The following is a 22,346-nucleotide window of genomic DNA, read 5'->3' as shown; positions in this document are numbered from 1 at the left end:
ACCTCAGAGCCAGGGCTGGGTACACCCCGCTGGGGGCCTAGTGGGAGCCAGCCTACCCGCGCTCGTAAGTAGATGCCCCTCACACGCTGCTGGACAGGCGTCGTGTCTAATATTCCTGAAGCTTTGCTGTGCTCCAGGACTTTCCGATCAGCCTGCGAGAAGTAGGGGGCGGGCTTTGAGAGGCAAGACCTCCTCTGATTGGTTGACTTCGGAGGGACGCTGCCTTCGATTGGCTGGTGTGAGGGTGGTGAAGTGCGCGGGAGATTTGAATACCTACTTTGTGTGTGGACCAGGACCTAGGTAAGCATTCCCAATCCGCATTCTCCCCACTGTGTTTTTACACATTAGTACTTGACCAGTACGACAGCCAGAAGGCGCATATTCCGAGCACCGTGCTGTTCGCTTGGGAGCTCCAGCCTCAGCTCTGGGTTGGACACAGCCACCCCGAAGCGCCAGGCTTGGGCCCTGGGTCCCGGCATCTCCTCCCACCTCCAGCCTCTTTACCCGTCCTGGTTGTGAGAAGCCTAGAAATCTCTCACGTCTCTTCCCGGCCGCGCCGGCTCTGTGGCCTAGTGCACCTGGGCCTGCCTGCGAACACCTTACGGTATCGTCCAGCCCAACCCCGCTGTACACGTGGGGAGTCCGAAACCCAGCGGGAGCAGCGCGGCCCGAGATAACCCAGCCCGCGGCCGGCCTATAGCTGGTGGGTCGCCCCTGCTTGGTGTCCCACGTCTTTGTGAGAAGTTGAGATGGCCGAGCATCCGGCTCTACGGCTCCCAGGACTCAATCCCATATCTCTTGCGCTGGGGACTGTAGAATTCGCGCCTGCGCAGAGCCTTCGGGAGAAGGTGCTTCGCGCCGGACCCCGCCCCCTTTGCCCTGGGCACGCGCGTCACCCGTTGCCATGGAGACTTCGTTGTTTACCTTCGTCTTCTGCGAGAGCCGGGAACTGCAGTTGGGATTAGGAGGCTCTTATTCCGAGCAGGTGTAGTTGTTCTTCGTGGCGCTGCGGTAAGTACATTCCGGCCCCACCTCGTCAACCCTTAACTGCAGCCCTCAGCCCTACTCAAAGTCTTACGCCTGCTGGGTTCAGCCCTAATTTAGGTCTAATTTCGATTTCTCCCGAGGCTTCTCAGATTTATTCAGGAGTCTTGTGTTAAGTTTGAGCGTCACGCTCAGGCAAATTTGGGAGAGACTGTAAGAGGGACTGGACTGGGAAGAAAGGAGGAGACCATGCTGTCTGTCGAGGCTGAGTTTCCTGGTGTGCTCAGCCTGGTCAAGATCTGACCAGGTTCCATCCTTGCATGTTTGAAGGGCTTCGGAGATCCAGACACCCCTAAGGGCAGGCGCTCAGTTTTTTGGGTAGGGATGCGGGTGGGGCAGGTGGGGTGGGTGGGGATTTAGTCTTTCTGTTGCTGTGGACTCATGTGTTCTCATGTGTTCCCCTTACTGTTCTCTCCTTTTCTTCGTCCTGGGAAGTTTTTAGATTCTCCTATCTGCTAAATAGGCTCAATACCCAGTTGCTAGTTTACAGATAATTGTATGTGTTCATTTTTAAAGAAAACATGCCTGGGTTCATCTATGTATCAGTATCTAGTAAAATTGAACACTCCCCATTCTAATAAGTCATAAAAATACACGAATGTGTTCACCAAAAGACAGGTAGGAGAATCTTTTTAGCATTCTCATGATAGGCTCCAAACAAACAAACAACACAAATACCCATAAACAGTAGAAAAGACAGATACATTTTGGTATATTTATACAATGGCATACTACACTGCAATGAGAATGAACCAACTACAACGATATGAACAATACGGATGCATCTTACCAACATAATGTTGAGTAAAAGAAGTCAGACACAAAAGAGCACATACTGTATGATTCCATTTATATGAAGTTCAAAAACAACAGAACTAATTTATAGTGTTAAAAGTCAGGTTAGTGGTACCCTGTGGGGGTGGGGGTGGAGAATAGTGACTAGAAAGAGGCATGAGGTGCTGGTAATGCTTATTTCTTGATCTGGATGCTGGCTACACAGATGTGTTCATTCTGTGTACAGATTATGATTTATGCCCTTTTTGGTATATATATCACATAAAAAAATGGACATTTGAAAAAGGACAAATTGCTTTTCTCTTCCCAGGATTTTACTTAATCTAGAAGAAGTCTGCCTTTGGTCAAATGGCCAAACTACTCCAAGCCCCACCGAAGTTCCTGCGCTCCGAGTGGCACCTTGCTAACAAGAGCCAGTACCACAAAGCGGAGGCTGAAAGGTCCCGGTCCGAACGCCTGGTGGCAGAGAGCCAGAGGCTGGTGGATGAAATCGACAAGTCCACGAGAAAATCTCAAAGCGATGTGAACAAGAAGCTAGGTAAGACAATGCACTTGGTGCACTTGTGAACATGTTTTGATGAAACTGTTCAGGTTTAGCTAGACTGTCATTTGCATTTCACGTTCAGGGTCTTAGGGAGAAACGTGTATTCTCTAGGTTCTATGTCTAAGTTCACTGCCCCAAGACAGCATGATAATCCAGTCTGATTTTCAGCTATCTGTCATCTATGATTTATTTATTCCATACACAGTCGTTGAGCATCTTAGAGCATCTCTGGACTAAGTTCTGGGAATATCACATGGCAATCAGAGTCTCTACTTTTTAAGGGCTCCTGGCTTAAGGAGGAGAAAGATACAAATATTATAACCTGAATATAACCAGATAGGTCCTGGGGTAAGGGGTATAACAGTAAGAGAATTGAGAAAGATTTCCTAGAGAAACCTTTGAACTGATTCTTTTTTAAAAAATATTTTATTGATTTTTTACAGAGAGGAAGGGAGAGGGATAGAGAGTTAGAAACATCAATCAGCTGCCTCCTGCACGCCCCACACCGGGGATGCGCTCGCAACCAAGGTACATGCCCTTGACCAGAATCGAACCTGGGGCCCTTCCGTCCGCAGGCCGACACTCTATCCACTGAGCCAAACCGGTTAGGGCTGAACTGATTCTTAAACGAAGAGTAATTTTCTCTTGGGAATTCCATTCTTAAACACTATAAAGGGCACTGCCCTTAACTAAAACAAGAATAAACATAAAATTTCCCAAATGCTAAAAAATAAACCCGAAGTCACAAACTCAAGTGTCTATAAGGATTGTGCCGGTAGAATAAGAGTTGAATACGACCCCTCTAAGAATAGGGCGTGGAGGGGATGGTGGTTATCTGGAGGACATGTGCTCCATCTAAGGAATCAGCAACTAAATTTCAAACAGTCTTTTTCTAAGAAAGATTATGAGCTTGGTATTGTCAAATTTTTGTCTGATTTTTTTAAAAAGAAAATCTGGAAAGCTGAAAATTTACCCACTTTAAAAATGTTGGCGATGAATTGAATGCATTTATAACATTGGGCAGGATGAACCAAAACGCCTATGAAGGAAACATGGTTAGGGGTAGTTAGTTTTTCAACCTCCAATAAACCAAAGCTGCTTCAGATCAATACTGTTAGATGTTAGAATTTGTAGTTAGAACATATAAAGAACTTTTAAAGATAAAGAAGAAAACGGCAAAAAACTCAATAGAAAAATGGGGAAAACCTTAACAGACACTTTACAAGTGAGGAAATCTAAGCAGCCAATGGACATATGAAGCGGTGCTCTTACTTCATTATTCATCAGGGATATACAAATTAAAATCACAGCTGAGATGCCATTACATACCCACCGGAAGGGCTAAAATGAAAAAGGAGGGCCAGGAGGGGAAGTGGGGGGAGAAGTTGTTAAATAAGAGAGGGGGAAAAAAAGAAAAAGAAAAATACCGGCCAGTCGCACCCGGGGCGTCGGGGAGCAGAGGGGGCGTTGGGGGCGGCGAGCTAGGTAGGCATGGGGGGCCGGAAGCTGGCTGGGCCTGCGCGCGGCCGTTTGGGGGCGGGGAGAGGCTCACTCGCCTCTTGGTCCAGGGCAGGTGCTGGCTCTGGTGCTCGTGGCCGCGCTGTGGGGCGGCACCCAGCCGCTGCTGAAGCGGGCCTCCTCCCGCCTGCGGCACGTCCACTGAGCGGACCTGGCTCCGGCAGTTGCTGCAGGAGATGAAGACCCTCTTCCTCAATATTGAGTACCTGGTGCCCTTTTTCCAAAACCAGTGTGGCTCCCTTCTCTACTACTTCACCTTGGCATCAACAGATCTAACTCTAGCTGTGCCCATCAGTAACTCCCTGTCCATCGTCTTCACACTGATTGTTGGAAAGGTCCTGGGAGAAGATATTGGTGGAAAACGAACATTTGCAGGCATGGTGCTCACCACGGCAGGAATTACACTCTGCATCACAAGCTCAGTGAGCAAGACCCAGGGACAACCGTCTGCCCTTTGAGTGGGCCAACGCCACCCTCCAGCTCTGCTCTCTCCAGGAAGCCCCTTGGGCCATGAGGTGCAGGCAATGGACCTAGCACTTCCATCTTAGCCTCAGCTTCCTCATCTCTTATGGGGATAATTACTACCTCGAGGATCACAATAAGAGAACAAGAGTGAAAGGGTTTTGTAACATTCAAGAGCTGTTCAACGGCTAGGATTTAGCACAAGAAACTTCACACTCAACCTCAGCAACCTTTGGGCCCCAGCAGCTCTCTTCCTGCTGTCACATGAGTCCCCCAGCCCGGCAGCTGTCACTATGGTCTGCTCTGACTCTCACAGCAGCAGGGTCAATGGACTTCAGAGCCCCAGCTGCACTGCAAGGGCCAGCTCTAGTCTTTAAGCCAGAAATGCAAGCAGGAGGCCTCTAGGACTCAGAACGCCTTGGCTACCAGCAAGGGAACTGAGGGGAGGGAGGTGCCTCAGAATGGCAGATGTAGGGGAGATAAGCTGTCTGTTAGCCTTGCATGTCTGCCCCTCTCAAATAGATGAGGCACCTGTGAGCCCCAGCACTGCCTAACCAGCGTTTGGCGTAATGCCTGGCGAGTAGTAGCCCGTAATAAATCTATAGTAAACAGACAAAAAAAAAAAAAAAAAAAAGAAAAAGAAAAATACCGCCCTAGCCAGTTTTGCTCAGTGGATAGAGTGTCGGCCCGAAGACTGAAGGGTTCCGGGTTCGATTCCAGTCAAGGGCACATGCCTGGGTTGTGGGCTTGGTCCCCAGTGGGGGGGGGGGGGAGAGGGTGCAGGAGGCAGCTGGTCAGTGGTTCTCTCTCCTCATTGATGTTCCTGTCTCTCTCTCCCTCTCCCTTCCTCTCTGAAATCAATAAAAATATATTTTAGAAAAAGAAAAATACCAAGTATTAGAGAGGATGTGGAGCAACTGGAACTCTAGTACCCTACTGGAGGAAGCATAAATTGGAAAATTTATACTGTGAACACTGGAAGTATAACTGCTTTGGAAAGCTTTGATAGTATCTACTAAAGCTGAACATATTGCATACACTTTGACCTAGATATTGCACTTTTAGGTATATACCGAATACAGATTCTAACATATGTTTACGAAAGATACATGCTGCAATGTTCAAAGTAGTGCTCTTTGTAATAGTCCCAAAGTAGAAACTATCTGTGTGCTCATCAACACTAGTGGTCACACAAATGGCAAAGAGGCTGTGAGCTGAGCACAAATGAATGGGAACTGATGGCTTGAAGATTATTGGTGACCTTTGAGACGGCAGGTCCAATAGGGTGGTGGAAGATGCAAGGTGAGGGTAGAGGTCAGTTATAAAGTGTGAGTGGGGAGACTTCGCTTTACATGGTGGATGGAACACGTTCATTAGTCTTCCTTTCCTTTTAAAATTCCGACAAAGGAGTAGTAAAGGATTAATGAAAAGTATGCCTCAAAGATGAGATGGGGGCAAGGGTAGCAACACTAGACAAATGATGAAGATTTTGGAAGCTAGAAAGCAAAAGGCCAAGTGGTAACACACTTAGGGACTGCAGAAAGCCTGGGTAGGTAGAGGACAGTGAGAAGCCAACTGATTCATACTAGAGATTTATGCTGCAGAAACCTTGAAATGCTCAAATTGGAAGCATCCAATGACCTCAGAAGCTGGAGATTCAAAATAGAGTTGGAAACAAGATTGGTTGCAAGTCTTTGTAGAGAGCCCCTCCCTACTCTGACTCTCCTCCCCTGAGCAGAAGGCTAATAGGAGTTCCAGAAAGAGCATAGAGAAGATGGAGAAGAAGAAATTGCCCATGAGAGAATGCAAGAACATTTCCTAGAGCCGAAAGGTCTAGGTTTTCAGATTAAAAGGGCATGACTAGTATGTGGCATAATAATTGAATAAGATTGACACTAGGAAAATAGAGAAGACATTTCTAAAAGCTTTTCAGGTCACATACAAAGGATCCGGAATCAGAATGGCATCAGGCTTCTCATCAGAAACTTTGGAAACTAGGAAATGAAGCAATGCTATCAAAATTCTAAATGAAAATTATTTACAACCTATATATCTGCCTAAAACCAAATATAATCAAATGATGGACGAGGTAGAATAAAGGCATTTCAGAATTCCAAGGTTTCAAAAATTTTACCTCACATGCATCCATTTCTTAGGAAGTTATTGAAAGATGTGTTTCAACACATTGAAGAAGGAAACCAAGAAAAAGAAAGGCCCGGGTTGGCATGGCTAGGTGCATACCCAAGGGGTTTTGGGTTCAATTCTGGTTAAGGGCATGTACCTGGGGTGCCGGTTCAAATCCTGACCCCCAGTTGGGGTGTGCACAGGAGGCAACCAAATGATGTGTTTCTCTCACAATGATGTCTCTCTCTCTCTCTCCCCTCCCCCCTCCCTTTCACTCTCTCTTAAAAAAAATCAATGGAAAAAATATCCTTACTCCTTTGGTGAGGATTTAAAAAAAGAAAGAGAAAAGAATAAACGAAATCCAAGAGAGAGGACTCCAACATACGAGATAGTGAAGGGAATTCCTAGAATGATGGTGAAGCAAAGTCATAGGGTGATAGCCCCAACATCCAACTAGAGGTTGGAGCCGGAGGAGAAAGCATTCCTAGAGAAAGGTCTCCAGCAAAGAAACAAAATCAATAGGTTACTTGATGGGTTTGAATATACTGAGAGGATATTTATACAGTAGTCCCTCCTTACCCATGGGGGATATGTTCCTAGACCCCCTATTCGATACCTAAAACTGTGGATAGTACCCAACCTTATATATCCTCTTAGAGGCCCAATGCACGAAATTCATACACTGGTAGGGTCCTTAGCTACTGGCTGGGTACTCCCTCCCTTCCCTGAGCTGGCCCTGCCCCTGGTCAAACTCCTGGTGGAGGGGAAAATTTGCATACTACACTTATATAGGATGTTTCCCCCCCATACATACATACATACATACATACATGCAATACATATCTTTTCATTGAAGGAAGCACTTTACGGTGTCTCTTTGGCATATCCTAACAGCCAGAATCACTACTCTTGTGTGTTGGGGCCATTATTGAGTAAAACAAGGGAAACTTGAACACAAGCGCTGTGGTACCGCAACAGTCCATCTGATAACCAGGATGGCTACTAAGTGGCTAACAGTAGTGCAGTGTACACAGTGTGGATACACTGGACAAAGGGGTGGTTCTCGTCCCAGGTGAGACAGAGCGAGAAGGTGTGAGATTCAGAATGGTGCGCAATTTAAACCTTATGAATGATTTTTTTCTGGAATTTTTCATTTATTTTCAGGCCTCAGTTGACCACAGGTAAGTAAAACCATAGAAGCAAAACTGCAGATAAGGGGCACTGCTCTAGTTTTGTTAGAAAGTTTGAAGAAAAATTAGTATTAAATATGTAGAAAATAAAGCAAAAATATATTAACCTCTCCAAAAAGCAAAAAGTTGTAGAAGGAAAGAAATTTATCATAGTATACTATGTGGTTCAGGTGTACATAGCATTTAGATATTTACAATAATATCAACAAGCATTACTGTATTAACAAGATGGTGATACAACTGTATTGGGAAGATGGAAGGAGCAGAAGTATGTTGTGAAAGTTGTGTAAGAGCAAATACATTCTTACCTTCATCATAGCAAATCGGTAGATGATATTCAAACTGATAATGAATACACAGCAGTGTAAGCAAGTGGCAGAAGAAATACTAGAAGTGTTTAGTGGTTGCTTCTAGAAAGTGGGAGTGGATAGGGATCAGGCAGAGATTTGTAATACTTGTAATACTACTTGACTTTTTCAGCAAAATACATTTATATGTTTGATAAAATTAAAAGTTATTTAAAGACAGTGGACATGGGGGAATTAGAGTCAATGAGTGTAGAATGATCTTTGGATTAATTTGATGGTGAATGTAAGAAGTATTTTCCTTCCCCCCCTTCCCTAAGAAGTTCTAAGAAGAAAAGAACATCTCATTAAGACTTTTGCGATAGTCTTAAAGTTTCTAATCCAAAAGTTGGCTGCATTGGGAGTAGATTAACCCTCCTGTAACTTCTCTGTGTGCTTCAGAACAGAGACTTGAGGAAGTCAAATTCTGGAAGAAGGAGTTAGATGACAAACTTGAGCAGCTTGTGTACGCGACCGAAGATCTACTCGCATATCAGACCAGATTGCGGAAAGCCCTGGAGAGCCTGAAAGAGCCCTTGCATATCACACAGAGGTGCCTGGAGTACAGGTAGGGAAGGTCCCTCCGGCGAATCATCTGTTATGAGAAACGAAATGCTGGGTAGTGAGAGCTGACCGTGCTGGGTGGTGGGTTAGAACGAGGCTAATGAGCATGTGTTCTTTTAGAGCCTGAAATTATCTCGGCATGTCCGTGGTGCCAGGCAGTGGACGCAGCACTAGACTGGGTTCTTGTCTAAACTCTGCCCTTGACTAACTTAAATATAAGTTAGGACTGGGTTTGGCTGTGGGTAATCAGAAAACCGCAAAATAACACTGAACTGAAATAAGATAGGTTCTTCTTCTCTCCCATTTAAGAATCTGGAACTAGGTCAGGGTTGGCATGGTGTGCCACAGTGTCAGGGCTCTGGACTCTCTCTCTCTTTTTTAAAATGTTTTTTATTGATTTTAGAGAGAGAGGAAAGAAGAGATAGAGAGAGAGAAACATTTGATGAGAGAGGATGAGAGAGAACATCGATTGGCTGCCTCCTGCATACCCCCCTGGGGATCAGGCCTGCAACCCGGCCATGTGTCCTGACCGGAATCAAACCGGCGTCCTCTTGGTGCATGGGTCGATGCTCAACCACTGAGCCACACCGGCTGGGCCAGGCTTTCTCTATTTTGTTGCTCCACTGTACATGGCTTTCACGCCCAAGGTTACCTGGTGATTCAAGATGACAGCTGGAGCTCCAGCCATTGTGCCTACATTCCAGCAGGTAGGAATAATTAGGGTTCGGCATTCACCATTTCTACTTGCATCTTGTTGACCAGGACTTAGTCACATGGTCACACCACGAGTAACTAGGAAATGGTGTCTTTATTTCGGGTATGCAGAGCAGGTACTCCAGTTACCAGAGGACAAGAAGTCTACTCCTATACGCAGAATCACACAGAAGTCCTGTGTCCAGAGGGCACTGTGCAAGCATAGATTTCTATTCTAATTTCCTCCTCTAAGTCCTGTGAGTAGATGATTATATCTACTCTGGGCTAATGGTCGTTTCAGACCTGTCCCTGTCACAGTGCTAGCTGGCATGCCACACAGGTCCCCTTGCCACCGGCTTAGTCCCCTCCAATCCAGCGCATCCTCCTCCCAGGCTTTTCTTCTTTAATATGTTTTTGTTGACTGCAGAGAGGAAGGGAGAAGGGAGTGAGAGATAGAAACATCAGTGATGAGAGAGAATCATGGATTGGCGGATTGGCTGCCTCCTGCTCACCCCATGCTGGGCATGGAGCCCGCAACCCAGGCATAGGCCCTCACAAGGAATCGAACCGTGATCTCCTGGTTCATAGGTTGATGCTCAACCACGGAGCCATGCTGGCCAGGCCACCCTGGCTTTTGAGTGAACTTTTCTGAATGCAGATTTTTACAGGTCACCCTCATGCTTTAACATTTTTTAAATAATTGCAACCCCATACCCTAGTACCTTCAAGATCAAGTTCAAACTTCTTAGCTGAGCAAACGGGGTTCATCATGATTGGGCCCACAGTGACCTCCAGGCCCGCACCTCTTCTCCAACAGCGGGATGTGCTTAGGTGTGCTGAGCGACTCCCAGTTTCCTGACACACCATGGCTCTGTCCACTCCATTCCCTCTTCCTGGAAAGCCCTCCCTCAGTGAGCGTAGCCAGGACCCTCTGCACCAACCAGGCAGCAGTCTCCCCAGCCAGACTTAGAGAGTTTGTGAAGCAAAGGGAAAGTCACCATGAAAGAAGCCAACATCCTGTCAGCTCAAGTCTCCCCCTGAGCGTGAATAGAATGTAGATGTTGCTAAGTTGATTGAATAGGTGCCTCCCATGCACTATCATGCAAGGTAGAAAAGAACAAAAAATCAGGTATTAGGCAGTGACTGGTCAGTTTTGGGAGTGACTAAAGGCACAGTGATTAAAAGCATGCATCATGCCCGGCCGGTATGGCTCAGTGGTTGAGGTGTCGACCTATGAACCAGGAGGTCACGGTTCAGTTCCCTGTCAGGGCACATGCCTGGGTTGCGGGCTTGATTCCTAGTGGGAGGTGTGCAAGAGACAGCTGATCAATGATTCTCTCATCAGTGATGTTTCTATTTCTCTCTCCCTCTCCCTTTCTCTCTGCAATCAATAAAAATATATTAAAAAAAAAAGAAACAAAATCTCTGACATTAAAAAAAAAATATGCGTCATGCCCAGTTCTGTGACCTGGGCTCAACCTCCCTGAAGCTCAGTTTCCTCGCCGGGGCTTGAAGGGCTCATTGAGAACATTCCCACGAAGAGCTCAGCACAAAGCCTGTCACACAGCAGTGCTCAGTGCTGGGGGGACTACGAATGTTGCTATTATTATTATAAAGCACCTTTCTGGATTCCAATCCTGGTCAAAAGATGGAACTAGGGTCAAGGAAGGGAACCTATGTCTTTGAAATTCTAAGCCAAAAGAAATGTTTCCACTAAATAGAAAGATGGACAAGGCTTCGGAACTGATGTCCAAGTCGAGGGGGAATGTCCATCTGGCATTTTCGGACCAGTGACCAGCCATCGGTCAATTTTTCCTCATTGCGTTTAGGATTTGTTTCAAGGCGCAAAGACCCAACTAGTGTACATCCCCGGCCAGGCCATGCATCCAGAGTTGGGTGCTCCTCAAACCAGTTGTCCAGATGGTTTTATTTATTTTTTATTTTTTAATATATTTTATTGATTTTTTAGAGAGAGGAAGGGAGAGGGATAGAGAGTTAGAAACATTGATGAGAGAGAAACATCGATCAGCTGCCTCCTGCACACCCCCTACTGGGGATGTGCCCGCTACCAAGGTACATGCCCTTAACTGGAATCGAACCTGGGACCCTTCAGTCCGCAGGCTGATGCTCTGTCCACTGAGCCAAACTGGTCAGGGCTGTCCAGATGGTTTTAAATGTCCAGATGTTAGCAGATATGGTGTTGCCTCCCTCCGCACGTTGGGTGACCTGCCCCTTTCTCTGGTCAGGGAGCAGCGAGTGGGCATCGACCTGGTGCACGATGAAGTCGAGGAGGAGCTACTGAAGGAGTACGAGGTGATCCAGGGGGTGATAGCCCTGCTGACCCGCACCCTGGAGGAGACCACCGAGCAGATCAGGTATGGCTGTTCGGGCCACTCCCACATCTCCCTGGGCGTACCTAGAGAGGCAGCACCCACCGAGGCTGGGCTCCATGGCACAGAAAGAATGGGGTTCCGTGCTCCTACGTGCACTGTCCATGGCCTGAGGAGGCTTGGGAACACTCAGAACGAGGCCTGGACAACCTCGCGTACCTGCCAGTCTCCCTCTGGTGGTGGGTGGGGTTGGGGCCGGATGTCAGCCCTGCTTATAAACTGGAGGACACTCGAGCTGTTTTTTCCTAGCACGGACCTCTCACATAGAGTATGCCACAGTGGTGACATGAGAAAAGGCCACAGCTGGAGGATGTTGAAGTCCAGGCTTGGTTACGTTAATTTGTCACCAGGCATCTCGTGGGGTATGTGTGGGGAGGGCAGGGGGTTGAGTGATGGGAGGGGGAGGAAGTGCCACCATCTGTACTAGACTGAGCTGTAGCTTCATTTTCCAGGGCCTCCCGAGAAACTGTAGGTGCCATCTGCGCCTTCCAGAGGGAGAAACCTTTCCCTTCTCCCTTCAGGCTGAACCGCTCTGCAAAGTACTATCTCGAAAAGGATTTGAAAGACAAGTTTGTGGCCCTGACCATTGATGATATCTGCTTCTCACTCAACAACAACTCGCCAAACATCAAATATTCTGAGAATGTCGTGCGGGTTGAACCAAAGTGAGTGGGTCCCCGCCTGCTGGCCTGGCCACGCTGTGCTCCTCCCTGCTACCCAGTGCCCCGTGCTGCGCAGGCAGGCAGGCAGGCCGAGCGCATCATCCCAGCAGCGGGCTAATCACAGTGAACAACCCCCATGAAACCACCAACCAGGTCAAGAGATGAAACATTACCGCCACCCGGAAACCCCCATCCTGTCCCTTCTTGGCCAATATCCCCCTCTCTTCCCCAAAGATGACCACATCCTGACTTCCAATAGGTTTGTCTGCTTTTACAATTATTAAGTAGCATCATATACTATCTATTTTCGTCACTTTTCTTCCAATCAACATTATTTTGAGATTCATCAGTGTTGTTATATAAAGCAGTTCCCTATCAAGCTAGCAATTTACTGATATCAGTATGGACTCAGGGTATCCTATTTTATTCAGTGTGTTATAATCTGTTACTATCATTGTTTATTTCAATGCTCAAATTGTCTCTACCTGTGTGATCTTGACCAAGTTACTGTCTCTTTCCGAGCCTCAGTTTTCCTCCTCTGTAAAATGGGGTTATGAAGGTTAGCTCACTAGGCCCTCATGAGGATTAAATGAGTGAATGTCTGTAAAATGCCAGCGCGTTGCTTGGCATAGAATAGGTAAGTTTCCCCAAAGTGACATCTCTTGCCACTGACAGACCACTGTTCGCTCTGCCTGGGGATGAAGAAACATTCTAGGTTAAGCATGTCAAACTCGCGGACTGTGGGCCACATGCAGCCCACAACGAATATTTTTGTGGCCCAGCCAATATAACATAATGTAAAAAACTTTGTAATAAAAGTTTCGTAACTTAATTTTTACAATATCCGGTTATACGTAATTATTAATAATGAACTATAACATTCACTAATGACTGATTATTATCATCGTGTTGCATTCATTTCCCTGATGCGCCTCACACGCAGGCGCACCATTTTGCTCCACTAATACTAGCAGCAAATATTTTAGCAGCTGACTGCCACGTCATTAGTCTTGGACTGACTTGTTTGGTGTGCGCAACAGGAAATATTTCGCTTTCGGAGAACAAGAAAAATAGGTTTATTAATTTGTGCAGTTATTCAGTTGTCTGGTAAGTTTATGTTCAAGAAAAAATATTAATTTTTATTAAAATGTTCTATGATTTTATGTTAACGATGACTCATTTATTGCAGCCCTTTGCATTCAGCATGTCTCTATTGAAATAAACCTACGTTTCTATGAAAATGGGAGCTTTTGTTTTTGTGTGGCCCACATACACTTACACCTTGTTTATCTGGCCCGTGTGCGCCTTTGAGTTTGACATGCTTATTCTAGGTGCTTCTGGTGGTCAAGGTCGGGTTAGCTTCCAGGGGGTTTCCAGGAGCTCGTCCCATCCCCTCCCTGCCTCCCTTCCCAGCCCAGATCCTCCGTGAACAAATGCCCGGGTCTGTTTCAGCTCCGTGAGCCTGGAAGACTGGCTGGACTTCTCCAACACCAACGTGGAGAAGGCTGACAAGCAGCGGAACAACTCCCTGATGCTGAAGTCTCTGGTGGACCGAGTCCTGTCCCAGACGGCCAGCGACCTGCGCAAGCAATGCGACGTGGTGGACACGGCACTGAAGAACGGGCTGAAGGACACCAAGGACGCCAGGGACAAGCTGGCTGGTCATTTGGCCAAGGTGAGCTCCCTGCAGGGAACACGGACGAGCCCCTGTGAAGGTTTCCCTGTGGAAGCCTGGACTGGCCTCTGGGACAGGCTGCTGCCTTCTGCGCTTGTGCTCTTGGGTTAACTAAGGAGTCAGGGTCATTCACATCTCTCCATTTTAGCAGCACGGTTTGGGGTTTGGGGCCTGGAGTGGGACTTGGATCTATTCTGGGCTCCTTTGCCACTCATTACTGCAAAGAACAGGCTGTCTCCTCCCTCTGGGCCTCAGTTTCTCCTTATGTGAAATATGGGGATGGACTACATGGTCTCAGACATCATTAATGACCCTGAAGTTCTATGAGTTGAACGCACCCAATTTCTCCAAACCCAGCTGCAACTTCGGGATTCTGGCTGGCTGTCCATCTCAGTTTTCCAGTGGTGTGCTGGTAACTGGCTCTCAGAAAAATAAGGTCCTCAGTTTGTAACCCATGGACACAGACAGTAGGGGTGGTGAGGGCATGTGCTGGGGGTGGGGGATGGGGTGGGAGGAATGGCCAGGGAGAGGTCAATGGGGGATAAAGGAGACATATGAAATACTTTAAAGAATAAAGAATTTAAATTGAAAAATGAATACTATGTTGGAATAAAAGATGATGGAATTAAATAAATTTAATAAAGTCCCCAGTTTGCTGAATCTGTAGGTCTCCATGGTGTAAACACTTTCATCACAGGTGATTTGAAGCTACCCAGTTAACGATGGTCTGGCAAAGTTCCCGAATACTTAACCAGCAGAGCCCACCTGAGCCCGCTCCAGTATACCTCCCTAACCGCAAGGACCCCTGCGTCCTGAGCATATGTGACCATCCCACGGGATAAACTCAGGGCCACTGAGAAGCTGAGGCTAGTGGAACATGTGCTAGGTTTGGATATGTGGGCCCAGATCCAGTCCAGTGACAGGCCAGCCGAGTGACTCCTGCCGAGCCTGAAAGCTCTCTGAGCCTCGAGCCTCACCTGTAACCTGGCCCGACTCTGGCAGTTTACTGACTGTGAAATGCTGAGAGCGGAAGGGACCCCAGGTGGCAAGGTGCATAGCGGGCAGCCTGGAACTAGAGCCCGGCCTGCTCAGCTCCAAAGCCTTGTCCTCCTGCGGCGTTCAGACCTCGCCCTCCCGGAACCCAGAGCCTGGTTGTCAGGATGTATTTATGCGATGAGCAGGACAAGCCAGAGCGCAATCAAAGGTTATGCTGTGATCGTATTTCCTATCAAAATCTGTTGCAAATGTTCGTCTGTGAATGCTGTTCTGTAATGAGATTCTGTATATTTCATCTTGGGAAATGTCTTTTCATTTAAATAGTGCTGCCAAGTACTGATAACAATCTGCGAGCACATGATTTTAATTGGATACACTCATTGCTTGGAAGGCATTTGTAGAAATCTGTTTAGCTGCTTCTCCTGATGCTGGCCTGTTAGCATGTCATTACATTTCGGATTAATCACTTGCTGTTGAAGGGTAGGCAGAAGCTCCTCAATTGCACAATTAAGTGGATTTCGAAATATGGAAATTTCCTTTGCACTTTTGAGGTCCCCCCCTTACCCCCCTTACCCCCCGCCCCCCCACCCCAAAAAACAACCACCACTGCTGGCACTTGGAAAATATGTCTGCTGCACATCTGTGTGGGAATGGAGGTCTTGCTTCTTGTTTTGATTTTGACAGCACAGCTTGGCAAGACTTGTGATTCAAACCACGTTAGTTGTTGAAATGACTTTACCGCAGTGTAAGCTTTGCATGTGAGTGCGCGCTTGCTTTCTGATTGCAGGTGGGATTCATTAAGCTATATTATTACATCCTAGCTGGTTTGGCTCAGTGGATAGAGTGTCAGCCCACGGATTGAAGGGTCCTGGGTCCGATTCTGGTCAAGGGCATGTACCTCGGTTGCAGGCTCAATGAGGGAAGCAACCAAGCGATGTGTCTTTCTCACATCAGTGTCTCTCTCACATCGGTGCTTCTCTCTCTCTGTTTCTCCCCCTCTCTTCCACGGTGTCTAAAGATTAATGGAAAAATATCCTTGGGTGAGGATTAACAACAACAACCAAAAAGATATATTATTACTAAGTCTGCAGCAAAAATTAATTTGCAAAGCTATTCAGTGTTTTATTATTTTTAAAAAAAATATATTTTATTGATTTTTTTTTACAGAGAGGAAGGGAGAGGAATAGAGAGTTAGAAACATCAATGAGAGAGAAACATCGATCAGCTGCCTCCTGCACACCTCCTACTGGGGATGTGCCCACAACCAAGGTACATGCCCTTGACTGGAATTGAACCCGGGACCCTTCAGTTCGCAGGCTGACGCTCTATCCCAGCGGTTCTCAACCTGTGGGCCGAGACCCCTTTGGGGGTCAAACAACCCTTTCACAGGGGTTGCCTAAGACCATCGGAAAACACATATATAATTATATATTGTTTTTGTGATTAATCACTATGCTTTAATTATGTTCAATTTGTAACAATGAAATTGGGGGTCACCACAACATGAGGAACTGTATTAAAGGGTCGCGGCATTAGGAAGGTTGAGAACCACTGAGCCAAACCAGTTAGGGCTATTATTATTATTTTTTAATCCTCACCCAAGGACATTTTTTTTTTCATTGATTCCAGAGAGGAAGGGAGAGGGAGAGAGAGAGAGAGAGAGAAACATCTATGTGAGAGAGAAACATTGATCGGTTGCCTCACGCATGAGCCCAGACCGGGGATCAAATCTGAAACCTGGGTATGTGCCCATGACTGGGAATTGAACCCGAGGCCCTTTGGTGTGTGGGACGACACTCTAATGATTGAGCACACCAGCCAGGGCCCTGTTCAGTGTTTTGTAGTAATAGTTTCATGGGGGGAAGGGAGTGGTTCTTGTTTAGAAAAATTTCAATCATGGCCCTGAGCTCAAAATAAATCACAAGAAAATTTCGCCACTGATAAACCATTCGATTGCTGAGGAGAAGGGCAAGTCAGGATATTCAGCTTCTGTTTCTGGCAAATATTCACAGAACTGATGATGAGAGCTCATGAAGTCCACGGCTGATGATACTGGTTCAGTGACACTTGATGGATTCAGATCTCTTCTGGGCAGTTCTTTTCTGGTGAATAATAATTAGAGCTGCCAAGAGCTCACATTTCCTCCACTTCTGTGAATATGTTCAACTAAGCCGCTTCTGCTCTACACACATGCGTACCATCCTCAGCTTCAGCACTTCTTAGCAGATTCCACCTCGGGTTGTGTTGAATTAGTGTGTTCTCAACTTTCTGGAAATGTCCCTGCCTCTAGTTACTTCGTGCGACCATTCGTGGAGGCTGGTCCTTCAGTCCCTTCAAACTCAGCACCGATTCCCGGAATAAACACCCGAGCAGCATCAGGAGCCCTGCCAGCTGGCGAAGAGCTAGGAGACCACCCCGCCTCGTGCGCCCTGCTTTCCATTGGCTGTCGATGCTGTTCCCAGGGTCCTGAACTCTCCAAGCAGCTGTTTTTGCAGAAAGACTAACACACAACTGTATGTTCTCTGGACACCCTTCCTCAGCGGCAACCAACATGTTTTAATTAATCTGTTATCAGTACATGGCTTTCCGTGCTTGGCTGCAAACGAGACACTTGGAACCTGACTCTGATTGCAGCCCCCTTTTCATTTTTTGCGAAGAGATTCTGCGGTGATGAGATACTCTGTTTGAAATGTCTAGTTTTTCTGATCATTGCTTTCCTGTGAGTTGCGGCTGTCGTGATGGTGCGCGGCCTGGTAATGACGCATGCCGTGTTCTTTCAGCACAGCTGAGCGGCACTGCGTGATAAACGCAGTGCTTTGCTGTCTAAGGAACAAAATCTACACGTCTCTAGGCCTTAACGTGCACCGCAGGAAGCCTGGTTTCCTTGTTTTGACATGATGGGTATGTGCTGGTGCTAAAAACTGCCTGGCGATACATGTAGCGCGCGGGAAGCTGTCGTTATAACCGTGTCATCTGGACAGCAGCGCAAAGCACTGAGAGTGTAACGTCCATTCTGTCGCAACTTCTTAACCCGGACGTTGTAGTTTAAAAGCAGCCATACAGATGAATGAGCATGGCTGTGCTCCAATAAAACTTCATTGTGGACACCAATATTTGAATTTTATGTAATTTTAAGATGACATGAAATATTTTTCTTTTGATTTTCCAGCTATTTAAAAATGTACCCCCCTCCCACCTTTAAAGAGCAACCAAAGGACTTGTATGCATGCATATTAGCATAACCAATGGACACAGACACAGGGGCGGTGGGGGCTTGCCCGGGGTGGGAATGGCTGGGGGTGGGGGAGTCAATTGGGGAAAAAGGAGACATATGTAAAACTTTAGACAATAAAAAAAAAAAAATGGCCAAAACCGGTTTGGCTCAGTGGATAGAGCGTTGGCCTGCGGACTGAAAGGTCCCAGGTTCGATTCTGGTCAAGGGCATGTACCTGGGTTGCGGGCACATCCCCAGTGGGAGATGTGCAGGAGGCAGCTGATTGATGTTTCTCTCTCATCGATGTTTCCAACTCTCTATCTCCCTCCCTTCCTCTCTGTAAAAAATCAATAAAATATATTTTAAAAAAATGTACCCCGCACTCCCTTATTTTTTTAAAAAAGGAGACTAAAAAAGACAAGCCACAGATAAAGCACTGTTATCCAAAAATAGAGGAAGAACTCTGGAAACTCAACAATAAGAAAACAAACAGCCCAATAGAAAAACAGACAAAAGATGGAAACAGGCACCTCCCCAGAGAAGATATGTAGATGAAGCATATGAAAAGAGGCTCAACAGCCTACGTCCTCAGGGATTGCAAATTAAAGCAACGGGATGCCACTACACGCCCACAGAACATCCAAAACACTGACCATGCCAAGCGCCGGCGAGGATGTGGAGCAGTAGGCACGCTCATTGTTGGCGGGAGTGCCAAATGGTGCAGCCACTTGGGAAGACAGTTTGGCAGTTTCTTGCAAAACCAAACAGACGCCTATGATTCAGCAAGCTCACTCCTTGGTATTTCAAACGGCTTGAAAACTTAGGTCTGCACAAAAATCTGCATATGAGTGTTGAGCAGCTTTATTCATAATTGCCAAAGCTTGGGAGCAACCAGATGTCCTTTGATAGATGAATGGGTAAACAAACTGTGCTACATCCATACAATGGAATATTATTCAGTGATAAAAAGAAATGAGCTATCGAGCCACAAAAGGACATGGAGAAACCTTACATGCGTATCGCTAAATGAAAGAAGCCAATCTGAAATTCATACTGCATGAGTCAGACTGTATGATTCCAACTACATGACACCGGACACAGTAAAAAGGCTCTGGTTGTCAGGGCTTCAGATGGGGGTGGGGTGGGGAGGAGCGATGAAAAGGAGGAGCACAGGGATTTGTTAGGGCAATGAAACCTACTCGGTACGATACGGTAACGGTGGGTACATGGCACACATTTGTTAAAATCCATAGAATGTGCAACACCAAGATTGAACCGTAATGTAAACTATGAACTTTAGTTAATAATAACGGATACAACATTGGTTGCTTAGTTGTAACAAATGTACCACATTAATGGAAGATGCTCATAACAGGGGGATCTGTGTTGGGGGAGAGAGGGTATATGGGAACTCTATACTTCCTGTTTCATTTTGCTGAAAGGCTAAAACTGCTCTAAAAACTAAAGTCCGTAGCCCCGGCCAGGTGACTCGTTGTGTGGAGCCTCGTCCGGCACACCAAAAGGTAGCAGATTCTATTTCCAGTCAGAGCACATACAGAGGTTGTGGATTCGATCCCCGTAAGGGAGGCAACCGATTGATATTTCTCTCTTTCTCTCTTCCTCTCTCTCTAAACAAAAACATATCCTTAGGTGAAGATTAAAACAAACAAAAAACTAAAGTCCATTAATTAAAAAAAAACATTCTTATTTCAGTCTGTACAAAAACAGTCTGTACCAAACCAGACTGTATTTGGCCCTGAGGCTACAGTTTGCTGACTCCTGATCTAACCCATAGTATTAGTAGTTTTGTTTGAAGGAATCTGTGCACTTAGTATATTTTAAGTATTTGTAAAACTTAAGAAAATTTGGCCTGTTTAAAAAATATCATAACAAAATTTGTAATTAAGTAATTTAGCCTTATGATTTTAGTTGAAAATTTTAAGTTTGAAGACAGTGTTAAAGTATTTGAGAATTTAAGAGTAATCAATTTTACTAGTTTACTAGATTAACGAGGTCTTTTTAGAACTGCAGAAAGCCTTGTTTGCTAAGACGACTCAGGTAGTTTTTAAAAGTTTTATATCAAATTTATAAAAATTATATGTTATATATCAAATTTACAAATGCTGCTTTAAGTGTTTGAAGGATTTTAACTAGGCTTGAAATTGGAGCAACTATTAGTCAAAGTCAATTTAAAGTGATTATTAACATTTGCTAAATTTAAAAATAGTATACTCTCTGAGAGCTGAACTTAAGAAAACCTTTAAGAAATGTTAAGAAAAGGCTCAAGAAAACAAAATGCAATGTGTGGACCTCATTTGCATTCTAATTTGAATAAACCAACAGACAATCAGGGAAATCTGAGTGTGTTTGTAAGAGAGAAGAAGGTACTATCATTATGTTAAAAGACAATAAAAGCATCCTTATATCTTAGAAATACATCCTCAGGTATTTAAGACTGGAATGATATAATATCTGAGATTTGCTTTGAAATAAGCTGATGGGCAGGGGTGCAGAGAGGGGGGTTATAGATGCAACAAGATTGGCCATGTATCGATCATTGATTAAATTGATGAGTGCCTGAGGTTCATTACATCGGCTACTTTTGTGTATGTTTAGAAAATTCTATGATGTAAATTTTTTTTTAAGTTTAAAGAAAGAAACAAAAATTTAAGCTAGTTAAAGATTAATCTGAAAACCCAAGTAACGTCCAAGTCATCTTTTCTGTGCACAAAGCCACCTTCAAAGAAATCAGCAAAACTCAGCATTGAACTGCTCACACTTCAGGCAGCTAGGGAGCAGAGTGGGCGCTAGTGGGTGGGTTGATGGAAATAGGCGGCCAGCTACTCAGCACACGGTACTTACTACCCAGGTGAACAGCAGCCTCCAGCCTTTACTGAGGGCATTCTCCAGGGCATTCCCCGCATTTGGGAAGGAGATGCGGGAACAATGCCGGTCATGCCCACTCCACCTACGAGGTTCTAAGGTCGGGTGGGTTGCCTTGCTCACCAGCAATCCCTGCTGTAGGGAAGAGAGATCAGACTCATTCTGGGGCCCTGCTTGGGTAGAAATCTGAGGTCCCCTCTTCCTAGCTTACGTGATCCCAACAGACCTCCTAAGAGTGTCTGCTGTAGAGTTTTGAGGAGCACAACCTGGTCTCACCCACTCCAATCCTTTCTGTAAGGTCATGGAAGAGATTGCTTCCCAGGAGAAAAACATTGAATTTCTTGAAAAAGCCATCCTGGACCAAGAAGGGCCTGCCAAGGTGGCTCATACACGCCTGGGGACCAGGACGTGCCGTCCTAATGTGGAGCTGTGTCGCGATATGGCCCAGTACAGGCTGATCAGGGAGGTTCATGAGATCACCAACAACATTGCAAGGTAGGCTGGCGGCTGGGAGGGGGAGGGCCACTGGGGTTCCATGGGAACCCGGATGGTGAACAGGGCTGGGCAATGCCATCGTGGGGGAAGCCAGCCGGGCATGAGCACTTTTGCATCTATAATATGCAAGGGGTTCCTTTCTGGAGGACAGTCAAGGGGTTCCTTGTTAACTGCAGCCAATTGCTGCCATGCAGGAAATGGATACCAGTGTTTGCATTTTTCAAAAGTCCAAATCCAGATGTTTAGGTAAAACGCAGTTTTCAATGCCGGCAGCTCATGGAGCTGTCTATCTTGTGAATCTGGCCTGTGGCCACCAATCTGCAATCTCTGTCTTCGGGAGGAGACACGGAGAAGGACATGCCAATTCTGCTTCTGCGATGAGCACACAAATACTTGCCCCCGGCCCCCCAGTAAAGCAATGTGGGGTGATAAACGATTCCCTTCTGTTCTTCCTCTTCTCCCAGATTAAAGGAAACATTAGCCCAAGCTCAGATGGAGCTGAAAGGGCTGAACCGCCGACAGCTGGCCCTGCAGGAGCAGATCCAGATCAAAGAGAACACCATCTACATCGATGAGGTGCTGTGTGTGCACATGAGAAAGTCCATCCCGCTGCGGGACGGGGACGACCACGGGGAGTGGGCCGGGGGCCTCCGCCCGGACGCTGTCTGCTAAAAGTAGGGGCCGCTCAGATGCTCATTAAACCTTATCACAGCACCCGGTGCCGCACTGTCATTTCAGGTAGGCGGCACTTCC

General features: G+C 46.2%; 1 protein-coding gene and 1 pseudogene across 1 annotated transcript; both read left to right on the top strand.

Annotated features, from left to right (window-relative positions):
• The first annotated feature begins 918 nt into the window (after positions 1-918).
• TEKT1 (tektin 1) lies at positions 919-22,270 on the top strand. Its single transcript, XM_036340444.1, has 8 exons — positions 919-1,011; positions 2,150-2,377; positions 8,424-8,589; positions 11,525-11,653; positions 12,190-12,333; positions 13,783-14,005; positions 21,397-21,593; positions 22,058-22,270. The coding sequence occupies exons 2-8, from the start codon at positions 2,188-2,190 to the stop codon at positions 22,263-22,265; spliced, it is 1,257 nt and encodes a 418-aa protein (XP_036196337.1). The 5' UTR covers positions 919-1,011; positions 2,150-2,187; the 3' UTR covers positions 22,266-22,270.
• LOC118671346 lies at positions 3,730-4,881 on the top strand (annotated as a pseudogene).
• Positions 22,271-22,346: the final 76 nt, after the last annotated feature.

This window comes from Myotis myotis, unplaced genomic scaffold (genome assembly GCF_014108235.1).
Source record: "Myotis myotis isolate mMyoMyo1 unplaced genomic scaffold, mMyoMyo1.p scaffold_m19_p_17, whole genome shotgun sequence".
Lineage (NCBI taxonomy): Eukaryota > Metazoa > Chordata > Mammalia > Chiroptera > Vespertilionidae > Myotis > Myotis myotis.
The sequence above is the reverse complement of the archived record's forward strand: the minus strand, read 5'-3'. Positions and strand labels throughout refer to the sequence as shown.